At 37.0% G+C, this 15,119-nt stretch overlaps 1 protein-coding gene across 1 annotated transcript in view; it reads right to left on the bottom strand.

The window, feature by feature from the left end:
- Window positions 1-2,301: 2,301 nt before the first annotated feature.
- The window catches only part of LOC103797846 (ephrin type-A receptor 3), a gene marked incomplete at both ends in the record, with an annotated part of 29,276 nt that continues 16,458 nt past the window's right edge, over window positions 2,302-15,119 (bottom strand). The window contains 3 exons of the mRNA XM_009070083.1: window positions 2,302-2,511; window positions 4,786-4,847; window positions 10,394-10,579. Of these exons, the coding sequence (XP_009068331.1) occupies window positions 2,302-2,511; window positions 4,786-4,847; window positions 10,394-10,579 (458 nt within the window). The remainder of the gene's footprint in view (window positions 2,512-4,785; window positions 4,848-10,393; window positions 10,580-15,119) is intronic.

Genomic DNA, 15,119 nt, shown 5'->3' with positions numbered 1-15,119 from the left:
TTTTCAGGGAGGTGTGCTTCCTTTATAAAGAGCTATAGAGTCTGATGGGGAGATACAACTTTTTCATCAAAGTTAACTAGGGACTTACAGATATATTCAGCTCTTAATGCAAGTACACAAAATGCCTTTACTAAATTATAGATTAGTTTGCATGCCCAGAAGAATTTTGGAATAAGATGATTCAACTTTGAAGCCTGTCATAGGTATGTGTCCAAGCAGAAGAACACATGTTGGGGGTGGGATGAGAAATACAGACTTCCCACCCATGGACATATTAACTCAAAGGGCATGTGTAAGAAACATTAGATAAATATGCTATGCTTGGTGCTGAGGATTAGTATCCTATTAAGGCATCACATTTCAGGAAAACATAGTGAAGTTGAAAATTATCTGAAGAAGACCAGCAAGAATAGTAAGTTTGGGAAAACAGAATAGAAAATAAAAGAATGGAGAGATGTGTGTGAAGAGGACAGCATCCTCCTTGCATGTAAGCAGTTTCTTTAAATGAGAGATTGATCACCTGCCTATGGGCAGTGGTAGTAGGACACAGAGTAATTGCCTTAGCTTGCAAGTGTACATGCTGGCAGAGGGAGATTAAATCTGAGACTAGATAAATACTATAAATACTCTATTTAAAATTATTTACCTCATGGACAGTATTACCTATTACTTTCACAGGAGATTTTAAGAAGAGAGCAGGCAAGTATCTGGCATGGCAATACACTACAGACCATTTCTTCTTGAGGAACTCTTGCATTCTATGAATATTTACTAACTAATGCTGTTCCTATACCCAACGATAAAACTGCTATCTCCTACTAACATCTCTTCATATTAACCATGACAACTCTGCAGACAGTTTTCTAAAGTGGTATGTATTAGATATTTCTTAAAACATGACAAAGCTTATCAGAGGTCAGAGAAAACACTGAAAGGTCAAGCAAAGAATAGAGTCTTTATGCCTGGTAAATTATGAAGGTATGATTGATAAATATGTATCTATAAATATATGTGTATATAATGTTTATGTAATGTGTAAGAAAACAGATAGGATTTCTTTACTCATTTGTCACGTTATTTTATTTCAATCATGAAGAAGTCAGCATGCAAACTACTACAATAATTGATTGCTCCTGTCAGTGTTCAGGAATGGGGGAAGCCCTAGAAAACCCACATTAAGATTGTGCTAGTGCATGCTAATCTGGTATATACAGTTAAGATGAGATGATTACTAGCAGCAATGCAAATTACACTTGAGGAAGATACTGGATATTAATGTCACTTTTCCTAAAGTTAATAAAATCCACTTGCAATAGCATTAAAGTGAACAACCAGATATCCCAGTAATATCTATGCACACAAAGCTAAAGGTTTTCCACAATAAAATGGAAGTGCTATTCAGATGAGAACCAGAGGTGCAGCAAAACTGTATTCAGAAGACACTGTGGCTACCCCGAGCTTTTCCTAAGACAACACTAACTTCCAGTTAGCTTTTCAGCCAGGGTGACATGCAGAAAAGAAACAAGCAACTAACTTCCAGTTAGCTTTTCAGCCAGGATGAAATGCAGAAAAGAAACAAGCAGCAGACTAGACTGTGGGCAGTCCCCTGTATCATAAAAGTTTTTCTATTCCAAGAGAAAACAGTCAGAGCTAAGTCTCCTCCTTGATATCATTACCTCTCCAAAAGATGGATAACACTTTGTATGTATGATATAAGAAAGAGAAAGTACAGGAGGCTTATTACATTGTTAAGCAAGATTTATTTTTTTGTTTTACTCAAGTTTTTACTCAGAGGTACAGCAGCAGGTCTAACTGATACACTTTTGAAGAACAGTGATATCAGTATGCTCCAATCAGACATATGTCCCATCCTACTAAAAGACACACACACAAAAATTTGATGGGTAGGACTTTCTTTTTTCCCCATGTGGGAGCTAAATCAGCAATGCAACTAAACCTGCTCAATGCACACATGAAGTCTTTCACATTATTGTGTGCCAAACCAACTCAGGTTTTAATTGTGATATTGCTTCCTTTACACATCTAGAAGAAACAAACTCAGCCAAGAATTTTGCATACTTTAAGAAAAGCAGTCTACCAATAGAAACCATATTTTTTGCCTTTTATCTTCTCTGAGACATGAATTAAAAAATAGCTCTGATGAACTTCTGGTTTATTGAACACCTCTGGCCATGCAAGACTGGCTGGCATCTGCACCATAGCCTCAGGAATTCCATCAGATTTCAGTCTTTGTCACAACCAACAAGAATTTTAAAAGGATATAGAAACACAGAAACTCACCCTTGTGGTGTAAGCAGCTTCTGGGTCATCTTCCAGCACACGAGAGAGACCAAAGTCTGAGACTTTGCATACCAAGTTACTATTGATGAGGATATTACGAGCAGCTAAATCTCGATGGACGTAACCCATATCTGACAAATATTTCATGCCAGATGCGATCCCTCGAAGCATGCCTACTAGCTGGATGACTGTGAACTGTGCATCATGTTTCTGGAAAACATTTGAAATGTCACTTCAGAGATTGTTCATGTTCCTCCTTACACAGATTTTTTGATGAAAACCCTGGAAGCTCCTCAAATGAAGAGCTCCTGAGTCGGGTGTTGTCATTTAAATGCCACAAGTGGAATCATGTTGATCTGAAGGGAATAATCTCTCAGTCAGCTCAGGGGAGGGACAGATTTACAATTCAGATAAAAATTAATTTTTCCCCTTCTTGCTGTCATAAGAATTTTAATTTCCTAGATGGGACCTGTGTGAAAGTCACACATAAATCTAAGCTCTGTGTGCTCCTGAGACCAGAGTGTCAGGACATTAGACAAACAGATGTCCAACTTCTCTGAAAGGCCATAGGAATTTTTAGCGAATATCCCAGCCTTACCCAGTGGACTAATGAAAGTTGTTTTGTTTGGGTTTTTTTAACAAAAGCAAGTGCTTATCTGAGCCAGTGGCTTTCAAATTCCATTAATTTTAAACTCATTCCTCAGAATCTTCCTCAACTTCAGGAATACAAAAAATTGCTTGAATGGACTGTTACTTAGCCTAGAAACCATTAATTGCATGTATTTCTAATCGTCTACTTCTAGGCACATAGTTTAATTCTCCCAGCTCTTAATCCTGTTGGTTAACATCTAGCATTGATATTAATATATAGATAAATAGATGATCCAACAACAGTGTGTTGTAGTGAAGCTCTCAAATGAATTCCCTAGTGCTGGGAATGTATCATCATCATGGGCAGCTCTCCAACTCTTCCTACTGCTGCTTCCAGAATTTTATTAAATACATGGGAGCTGGCTCTACTATTTGAGGTGACCTCACATGAATCAGCCTGCAAGACTGATTGCATTAATTTAATTTTTGATTAGCATATTTAGGGGCAACATGAGCACTGCAAACAGACAAATATATGGCACAGCAGATGCTTAGAGAGTCTCTCAGAATTCCCTTTCATGAAGAAATTAATTGTTTTAAAAGACTCTTAGCAGTTCCCTGTCATGAAAACCTCTTTTATTAGAGCTAACACAAGAGAATCTATATAAACCTTGGAAAAGATTTAGCTAGAAATCAGGAGGTTTCTAGCCATGAACAGAATCAGATGCTCAGATAGCCTTTCAATGGGGAAAGCAAAGTAAGTAGTTTCGAAAGGCATTTATAAAAAGAGTTATACGGCCTGAGTTGCCTGTGATATTAATGAGTCACAAGGTTCTTATCTAAGTTTCCACACAACAGTAGTAAAGAAAAAAAAATCACACTCAAATGAACGAACAACTGTTCTGTACAGTCCTTTCCTCAGAGCTTTCTTCAAGGATTTTAAGCCTAAACAAAATATATATATTTCAGTACAGATATATTTCATTCAGCAATACTGACACATTATTTATATGCATTTTACATGCTCCAGTGGACACCATAACATATATAGTACATACTGAACCTAAGGTTGACAATATATCCCCTTTTGGGGTTAAACGTCTAGTTCAATGTTATGAATTTAGGGGATAATGTCATTCAACCATGGCAGAACCAAACCAGTCTCCCAGCCACGATTACGTTTGCCCTAACAAATTAAAATTAAACTAGTGTTTCTCCTCAGATGGGATTTAATTTCTTCTACACTTCATGTTTTGCCACAAGTAAATCTTAGTGACATGAAGCGTTCAAATTTTTTTAGGCTCACTACCAACTTTGACAGAAAACAAAGGTAAATCAACAATGGTATTAGTATGTCTAATGTTGGATAAAGAAAACAGACCAATAAACGTTGCTAGCTAAACATTTCTAAAATCCTCAGGTAGGGGCCTATTCCTCAAACTTCTCATATTTAGGGAAACAGTTTTTGGCTCAGTACTATTGGTTTACTGATAAAATTTCCACAAATCCATTCATTTTGGAAATCGCTTTCATAAAGGTTGCAAACCAATAAGTATAACTGCATTACAGTAGTAATTCAGCCTTCAGAAAAACAATTTTCATTTTTGCATGCCAGGATGTCATTTTGTTTTGTTCATTTTTAATAGATGTAACATACTAACGAAACCAAAATTGTCTTTATTTTGGAATAATGCTTACTGCAGGCAGTGAAAATGGACCAGCAGATTCCTACTTGGCTTTCTGAGCACATCATGATACACACAAACCCAACTGGAAACAATAAAATATCAAGCAACAAGAGCTAATGATGAATCAGAATAGAGTGGCAGTAAATTCATAACAAGTTCAGAACAAGAGCCAGTTCTGTACCATTTAGTTTTGTATTGCCCTTACCCGTAGGAAGCTGTCCAAGGAACCATTTTCCATATATTCAGTAACAATCATAACTGGTTTACCTGCAAATAGATTACAGGGGTCAGGCATTTAAAGTGAACACATATTAATCAGTAATAACAAGCCTTTTGGCAATGTGCCCAAACCTTCCAAATCCCAAGGAGAATTTTACATTTAGAAAGAAAGTAAAAAATGCATGGACAAAACTAGCTCTGTCCACAACATAACTGTGATTCCACTGACCTCAACAGAAATATAGTAACCAGCATAAACTGATAGGATTTTTAGCAGTTCAGTCCCAAGAAACAAAATGAAACATCATGCATTTTCAGTGTACAGTGCCTTATCCAGCACTGTTGAATAAAATCCATCACATAACTGTTGAATTTATGCAATGAATGAAGTTGCTGTACCTTGCCATGCATTTGTCCCCAGGTTCCCTCTGAAAGGGAACTGGGCCCTTGCTGTGGAGGGAGTCAGAGAGTTTCGTGTTCCAGGTGCCCTAGTCTGCACAATGAAGTTGGTAAGGACCATGGAGCAGTGCTCTAGTGCATGGGCACAATCAATATTTTCCTCCCATACTATGGTAAGGTAAAGATTAAATAGTGTACATGGAAGCAACAGCAAACCCCTTGTCCCTCAGGAGAGTATTTACAATGCATTTAAACCATTGAGCTTCAGTATTTTCCTAGCATGAGCCAGGGAAAATGCTGGGGTAAGGATAAAGATGGAAAGTGCAGAATAAAACACAGGACACTGGAAAGAAAAGCAAAGCTGTAACACTGCTGTCCTCCAGTGCTGGGGGCTGGTCCTCCTTCAAGGCAGTCCTGCCTCCCTGTGTGGTGGGATCACTGACAATACAAACCTCAGCATGGCTGGGGGCTGAACATGCTGCATCCACAGGGCAGCAGCAAGCTCTAAGGAAACAGCCCTGCATCCTTGAAAAGCCTTTAATATCTTCCAAAACTTGTCCATACAGATTTGGATCAGTTTTTGAAACCATTCCATCTACCCTAGGGTATTTTGTAATATAACCACGATTTTATATGCAACTCTGACATGTTTGAGAGAAATGAATGCAAAAATTAATGTGATTATGGTGACGTTTGCAGACAAAGGTCATTGCCCTGCTAATATTTTACCATCATATGGATTTTATTATTTCATAATATTTTCTAAAGCTTTGTTTATTTTCTCTTTGTGGTAGAGAGAAAGGTGGGTAAGAGCATGAAGTTATTTAAGGAGATGACTTATTACTTCACATATAATACAGGAAGGCATTTGACCATAAAAGCCTGTATATTGTATAGCAGGCATGGTGACATCTTAGCTTTTAAAACTGAACAGCATGAGCCTTGAAAGAGGCACCCAGTTTAATTAAAAACAAGAAAGCCATTAAAAAAAGCAAAGTAAATAGTAACAGCTCCATATTTTTTTTGGTTTTTTTTTTTTTTTTTGTTTTGAAAATGCGCTCCATATTTTTTTTGGTTTTTTTTTTGTTTTGAAAATGTAGCCTCTACCAAATAGAAATTCTTAGAAGAAAAACAGTCATTTCAAAGAATGAGTCTAATATAATGAGAAGAAAATCCTCTGCCCCCTTTGCATGGATTAATAAGTTCAAATAATTTCTTTCTGTGGTGCAAATGATGTGATATACTGTGGGAGTCACACTAATGAGTAATTGGCTGTCATCCATTAACGAGTAGGGGATACTCTATCCAAAATATTAATCTTGAATTATATAGGAGATGGTACAGATAAAAGTAATGTAAAAGTAAAAAAAAAAAATCCCACTCCAAACCCCCCTGTTTGCTTAGTCTTGTTAGCAAGAAACATTTAGTTCAAGGAAAAAATAACTAACTTGCACTCCATGTGTAACATTAACCCAAAGGGATTTCTGGTAACACAAAACATACAGCTGGATCTTTGAAGTACAGGGCAGAGTACCGATGGGACTATCCAAAGCTTTCCATGATAAATCCATGTACTTTAAAACCAAGAGGCAGTTGCCTGGTTTCTGTACAAATTCAGCCAATTTTATGAGACTTATCAGAAGACTTTAGTTAGAGTAAGAAGATATGTCTTTCAAATTATTGCAGGAGCATCTTCCTGCCTTGCACACCCACACTCCAAAAGCCCTAAGTGCATGGTTTCACTCTCACTCAGTTGAAAACGTGTCCACAATAAGAAGCATATGCTCTGAAGCATTAAAAAAGAACATTCTGCATTCGTTTATCAAAGCACAGCCGTTTATACATGATAACAAGTTGTGTCAACAGTGTTGCCGAAATTTATTACCAGGCTACAAATTGCTGTAAATTATTAGTAAACTAAGCAGAACATGCATGCTAGTTATTAAGACTACTGCCTCCAGTGTGCCCAGGAGACCGGTGCAGCAGCAGGAAAACATAGAACAGAAATCCACAAGAAGCAGAGGAACAGCTCTGCACTGGAGCAAATGATAAGAGTCTTATCTAGTGGGTGCACCTCCTTTTTACTGCTGGTAGGTTTTCCCACTGGCAAATCAGAGCCACCAGAGTTCAAGGACTTCTCATACCAAATGGTCCTGTTAAGGGGATCGTGACAATTGCAGTCATTAGGAGTTGCTTCAGAAGATCTGCTTAGTATGAAAAGCTAGATCACTGCAAAGGGTCACCTGCCAAACAGAATTTAGTTAATGAAGAAATTGCTTCCTGTTTATCATGCATTACCTGTACTGAGAGTGAATGAGCAAAGACTCCACAGGCTGTCTACTGACTGTACATAGACTAATGCTTGTAAGTGTAATTTAATAGCTATCTTTAAAAATAAGAACACTTGCCAATTTATTAATACAGTATATTGGCTTGGCTGAAAAAAAACCCCCAAACCCCACCAGGTTCTTGTGCTTCTATCACCCTATGGAATGTTAAATAAAATAAATTATCACTTTTATTTGCATTTCAGCCATGTCATTTTACTGAGTAAAATTGAGACAAATAGCTCCAGAGCAGATTTCTGAACTCCTGTACTGAAGCTATCTGGAGAGGGTGTTGTATCCCTGAGGCTTTTATTGACTTCAGCTGGGAATATTCATCAGAGCTTGCTCTCTCATAAGTAGATGTGATAGGCAGTTGACTGCTGCCCCCCTCTATGACCCCCACCAAAGCAGACAGCAGTCTGCTCTAAATACAGCTGAACAGCAAACTTACTAAGAGTCACTTATACAGAATACAGATAGAATTAGTAATGCACATTCAAGAGCCATGCAGAAATTACAGCATGCACAGCAATTAAATTATTTTCCAAAGTACACCGGGAATACAAAATGTAACAAAATAGATTTTTAGCTCAGCTGTGTACAGACTGATGCTGGTGTTTCAAGTAATTTTGTGACTGCAGATCTTATTCTGATTATACAAAGTACGTGTCATTACAAAGTAAGAGGTAACTTTGATGTATACAGGTAGACCTGGCAGCCCTTTCCTATCGGGACTGTGAGACCTAAGCTGAAGAATAACTACTTATTTCTTTAAATCAGCAAAATAGACTTTAATGATCCACACCTAGAGAAGCCATTACTATTGCAATTATGTATGTTCATAGCATTTATGGATTTACATACCTTTCACTACTTATTTTTAGACACATTTTGTGGGTTTTTCCTTTCATGTATGTCACTGCAGTACACTATGAAATTCTTTCAAACCTATGTCTGTTACACCTTGAATCATACAATTGAAAACAAAATTCCTTAAACCCAATAAAAATCCTCAAAACCAAAGATTTGATATATTTCTATCCATTTAAACTAGAAACACCATCAGCACATTCTAAGCCATTTATTTAAATGGCAAAGAGCTGCTCTGCCAGTAGAGTACTCTAGAAAACACCCTACTGATTTTTTCCACTCCCATAAAATGCCTCAGATCATCCCTGAATTTTTTTTAAGATTACCTCATACAAAACTTATTGATCTCCCACCTAATAACTACTGCAGCTAGATGAATTCAACCATTAAATTCATCACCTGATGATGCAATGGAAATATAGATAAGTCTCTGGATTCATGTGTCATGGAACAAGCCAGTTTTAGTACTTCATGCAACCTCTCTCTTCTACTTCCGACTCGTTCTGCCATTCCACCTTAAGGTAGAGGACAATCAACAGTGCAAGCAATGAGAGGTAGATCTTGCCTAAAGAAGGCAGTATCACCAGCACCAAATCCCACCAGCTGCTCATAAGGAGAAGAGCTTGCAGTATGTGGGTGGTGTCAGGGAGCCACCATGGCTAACATGGGAAATCTGGGTAGGAGCCCTAACACTGATACCACTGTTCAGCAATGCCTCTTACAAATTGCTCTGCTCTTAGTGAAAGTGGAGCTGGAGAGATTTCTTCAAATATGTTACTTTTCCACGAAGGTACTACTTATAGATGGAGGCTTCAATTTCTTCATCTCAAAAAGAGAAGGTGAATTGTTATCATAAACAAAGACCAAAAATATGCATTAATAAGGTGAATTGTTATCATAAACAAAGACAAGCGTTAACAAAAAAAGTCAACCAAACTGGTAAGAAAAACACCTAATGACAGATTTAGAAAATGCCTTTAAATAAATAAGCATACATAATCAGAGAAATAAAATAAATGTTCCTATTGAAACCTTAAAGCTCCAAGACTTTTTTTTTCAAACACCTAATGACAGATTTAGAAAATGTCTTTAAATAAATAAGCATACATAATTTTATTTTTTTTTTTTTTTGAGATTTTTACTAAGATATATAAACTCTAGAGCATCAGGATCTTTAAAATGCCTCATACTGGTAGATACTGAATGGAGTATTTTCCCAGCATGAAAACCATGTAGGAAAAAACTTTAAAGCTATATATTAATTTTCCAGTACCAGTTGCTGTACCCAGGTAGGCTGTTCATTAAATTTGTGCTAATGACAAATCTAATTATATAGTTGAAAGTGGAACATATTGCCTCAGTGCAATTAGGAAAACTTAGCACATCAGACTCCATGACTCTTAGAAGATTATGGAACAGTGCAGTGCCTCTTGGTCATTTTGTAGTAATTTGTAGCTCTGGAGTTTATTAAACATGCCAATTTATTATTGAGATGCAGTGTTCTTCAGAACTGCTCCTTCATTTCAAAGTCTGCTATATTTTTGTCAAGCAGACTACTTTTACTCCCCAGTTTTCCCCAGCGCATCAAGTCATCATCACTGTTTCCAAGTTTTCAGAGCCTGGGAGCACCAAGGCAGTGCAGATCCTGCAGCTGCACTGCAGGCAATTGCCTCCAACACCACTCTTCATTGGATTCATCAGCATGGGTTTAGCTGGTGCTTTCACGTGGGTAATATTTTTTTCCTGCTTTCGAGGTAATGCAATATACATTGTGAAAGACAAGCTGTGTGTTTCTGCTGTTATCTCTTTCAAAGGATGTTTGGTACATACTGGTATGGTTGTAACAAACATTTCACTAAGGGTTTGCAGATCATCAACATGGATGTTTAGTTTATTTTGCTTTTGTTCTTCTTTGAAAGAAAAATCACAAAATAATTTAGGTTGGAGGGGCCCTCCAGTGACACTTCACATGCAAAACAGATGTTCCCACCATCTTACTTTTAGTGACGACTCCCTCTAATCGAATGATATTAGGGTGGTCAAACTGTCCCATGATGCTTGCTTCTCCCAGGAAGTCCCTTCTCTGTTTTTCTGTGTAGCCAACTTTCAGGGTTTTGATAGCCACTGAAATTTCCTTTTTAGAAGGCAGCTTTAGGCGTCCGCTGCAGACTTCCCCAAATTCCCCTAAAAAAGAGTGGAAAATTGACAAAAGCTGAAACAGAATTATTGCACAGGGATTTAAGAAAGAAGACTTAGTGTTCAGCAAAACCCCCTGAAGTGTGATGTTTACTGGTGGGCCACAGACTGTCGCTCAAAGGGGGCCTTCAGACAACTACTTCACATTTCCATGCATGGGTTCTCCAGCTGTCAAACTGAACAATGTCACTTATTACACTGCATAGCCAGACTACTGCAGAGCAGAGGAATGCATAAATGAGATCAGAAAATTCCTCTTTTGTTTCCATTGATGCACTTGGAGACAAGAGTAGGGGGGATTAGCTGATTAATGCAGAAGTATCAGAATAGTTATGCATCCTTGTGAACATTATACCCTTCAGTACTAACAAAAAGAGATAGCAGTTCCCAATTATTTAACTTATTTCATTTACAGTAGCAAGATAATTCATGACAAATGAATTTATCTACACAGCTGCAAAGAAAAAAGAAATCCAAACAAATTATCTTTGCTCTATTATTATTCAGATGGATCTAATCATGCAGATATATATTGTCACTTGTGAGTACAGGACCTGATAGTCCACCATAAACATTTTGCCCACTGGATATTGTGTGACATCCCTAAATAGAAAATAGCGTTTTATACAATGTCCTTTATCCTTTCCAATGCAACATGGAAGAGTGCACAAGGAATATTATCTTAGCATTCAAATGAGCAAGTATTAAATACTTAGAAAATTGTTTGAAGAAGACATCTCAATTAAAGATTTCTGTAGTTAATTATTACATAAATCACATAAGGAAGTTTCAATATCTTAATATTTGAGCAGCAACAGACTTTTAGTTCCCAGTTATCCAACTGCCCATCTTACATTTCATATGATATAATAAACTGCACATATAACATTCCAGTTAAAATTACAGTAGCAACTTTTTGTCTCCTTGTTTTAGCCACAAAATAAATGAAGTGAAAGATACAATAAAATCAGAGAATAAACAATGTAGGAGAAATCACAAAATCACAGAATCGATTGGGTTGGAAAAGCCCTCTGAGATAATTGAGTCCAACCTTAGACCAAACACCACCATGTCAACTAGACCATGGCACCAAATTCCATGTCCAGTCTTTCCTTAAACACAAATATAACAGCTAGAATTGCCATTATATTCCCTCAAATAATAATGGCAAGAATTGCCCTCCATGTTTATTTATATTTGAAGACAAGGAAGACTCTTTAGTGAATGAAGAAGAAAGGAAAGGAGGTTGGGCTTTTTTGCTATTGTTTTTTCTTTCTTTCAAGAAACTCAGGGGTGTTGCTAGAGGGCTTTAAGACTCACTTTGCAACAATATATCCCTATTCATAATCTTTTGTCAAAATACATAGTATCTAAATATAAATATCCCCTCATATGCCATACTTTGTCAAGTGGCCTTGCATAGAAAGTTGGACTTGGAAACGAATAAACTCTATAATGTAAATCCAGCTGGTATAATTTTTATGCAAACTGGGAATTTGGTTTTTTATTTGTGAGCTAAACATCATGGAAAGAGTAATTATACTGGTTACATATGAGCTTTCCCAATTTAATGTGTAATAATCCTAAATGCAACAGCATTATTACACCTTTTAAGAGTAAAAGCTCTTGGAGCCCATTTGCCCACAATGATTCTTTCTATATATCTGCAACTGACTGCTTGCATTAAGCAACATCTGTGAAAACTAAAAATGACCAAATCCCACAGAAATAAGTCAAGTTGAAATAATGCTGTTCTTCATAGATTTAATATGCAGAAATGTGTGATGTATTGACAGCCCTATACCACTGCCTTCAGACATGATACCACACGGGATATATTTCAGACATTACATTCAACCCATTTATCTACAAAGTGGCTTGCATTAAGCAACATCTGTGAAAACTAAAAATGACCAAATCCCACAGAAATAAGTCAAGTTGAAATAATGCTGTTCTTCATAGATTTAATATGCAGAAATGTGTGATGTATTGACAGCCCTATACCACTGCCTTCAGACATGATACCACACGGGATATATTTCAGACATTACATTCAACCCATTTATCTACAAAGTGATTCGGGATATATTTCAGACATTACATTCAACTCATTTATCTGCAAAGTAAAATTATTCCTTTATCAACTTGCCACCAGTATGGCTGGCATTACAGTCCATGTGCCATTTGTAGCACTGCAATTCAGGAATGATAAAGGGAACTTAAACACGAAGGCTGTGTGTTCACACTCAAAGCTCAAGGAATTGGTAGCTTTTATACAAAGCAAGGAATGAGAAGAGAGAGCTGTGACAGTAGTGACCAAAATTATGGTCATAAATATGATGGACACAAACTCCCTTTTCTATATACAAGAGGCAAACCAAAGAATAGTTGCAAATTACAGTAAAAGTCAGTTACATCAGGAAAAAATTCTAACAGTAAGGACATTTGAACAGTATAAAAGAGGTTTTAGGGAGGCTATAAACTTTTTATCTTGGAGATTGTAAAGAATAAGCATCTGTCAAGAACAGTACCTGAAAAGTTCTGTTTTGGGCAAGGGTGTGGACTTAATCACTTCAAGGTCACTTTTCAGCTTTATTTTCTAAGGTTTCTCTGTTAGACAGCCAATTTAATCAAAAAAGACCTGAAGAAATGTGTCATAGGGCAATGACCTTTCTCTACTGCTAATGCAGGCTAGATTTGTGTCAAAAACATAGAAGCGAATGTCACCACATCTTATCACCAGCTGCTGAGCTGCTTCATCCTCTAGGCATGGTACTGGGCTGTCCATGTAATAATCAAAAAACATTAAAGGGAGGATATATCTTCATGTACACATATACTACTAAAATAGCACATCACATCCTTTGATTCTAGCATTGTATTTTAGGCTGCAAGACAGGCAGCAGCTCAAAACACAAATTGTAAAACCATTACTAGTAACTAATGGGCGTTGAGGTATTTTCAGATTTAATTAAAAGGATCCAACATCTGTAAGCCAAAACGACAGTATACTTCAGCAAGAGCAAATGCTGCTTCAGTTCAAATACCAACCCCAGTTGAATAGTGTCAGAGTACCACAAGAAAGGAAGACCAAAGCACATCTTGAAAACAGAAGGGGAAAAAAGATGCTTGAAATAATTCTTGTAGTGTCCAGCTTCATATTCCTTATTTTTTTTTATGCTTTAATGGTCCAGAAAAGCTATAACAAGCTAACCTTTTAGAACTATTGTTCAGTTACTGTCAATGGAGAATATAGCTATGATTTCAGCAAGCAGTCCAGCAATCAGTCCTTGATTTAAAACCAGAATCGTGTATCTGATATTTGTTTAACTTTTGGGAAGGAAAAGGTTTTCACTAATTTCCATCAACACAGCCTCATTTAGCCACAGCTGAACAATTTAGAACTTGAGGGATTAATCAGATTCCACAAGTACCACAAGGCCAGTGGATGCTGCAAGAAGAAGAAAGTTGGACACTTTGTATCAAGGGAGCATACTGCTGTCCACAAATATAAAATGGGTTCACTTTCTTGGAAAACATTTTCATTGGAAAGAACTCACTAGGCAGCCCAACAATGTTAACCTATGATTCTTTCATATACAGGGCAGAATGGATGCTACACAAGTCTACCTGGTCAACACCCATAGTGACATGTAGTTACACTACAACTTCTTCCTGCAAATTATTATAATATGGTCCCAGTAAAAAATGGACTGGATCTCAGCAGACATTGTTTAGGAGGAATAAGGACTTGTGTTTGAGTGGAAAACCTGACCCTGATTTTAAGAGATGAGGATGATGGCTTTTCATATAAAGCCTTCCTGAAGTGTTCATTTCTAATTATTCTACACACATAAATACTGTATAACCTGCCTTGCAGACTGATGTGTCTATTTACATGTGGAAAGGAAACAGGTATTATTTAGGAAGGCTGTTCATGAAATAATGATCTCTTTTCAGGAGATCCTAATTTCTTTTTAAATAGGCTACTTAGTGCACCAGTGAATGGCATTTGCTGTGCATTTAGACCCAGGGGACAAGTAAACAAAGACTGTGAAGTTAGCTACTCCCTTTACCTTGCTGCATTTTAAGTCATGATTGTACTCCTGTGCACAGAACTCCCTCAGAGTTGGAGAGGCACCAAAGCCAAATGTTTCATAAACCTTGTGAACATCAGCAATATTCTAGCCCTCACTGAGACACTGCAAACCTTCACAATAAGTTTCACGGACAGTTAGACCCTAAATTTTAGAAATACTTTGATCAACAAGATGTTATGCTACAAATATATTTCAGCTTTGAAAGAAAAGCTAAAACTTGCTTTCTTGTTCAGGAAAGCACATCCTTACATCTCCCCCGAATCAAGAAAGAACTTTCTGTAGTATTCTCCTACTACCCAATTGGATTTAATCTTCTTAAGTCGTTGGCTGAACTGGATCCATAAAAACGAGTGAGTTATTTTGAAAGAAAGAATTAACTGTAAAGAAAATCTGAAAAAGTGGCTCCTGACCTCAATTTTCTTTATGCT

The sequence above is a fragment of the Acanthisitta chloris genome, unplaced genomic scaffold (assembly GCF_000695815.1).
Source record: "Acanthisitta chloris isolate BGI_N310 unplaced genomic scaffold, ASM69581v1 scaffold10932, whole genome shotgun sequence".
Taxonomy (NCBI): Eukaryota; Metazoa; Chordata; class Aves; order Passeriformes; family Acanthisittidae; genus Acanthisitta; species Acanthisitta chloris.
The sequence above is the reverse complement of the archived record's forward strand: the minus strand, read 5'-3'. Positions and strand labels throughout refer to the sequence as shown.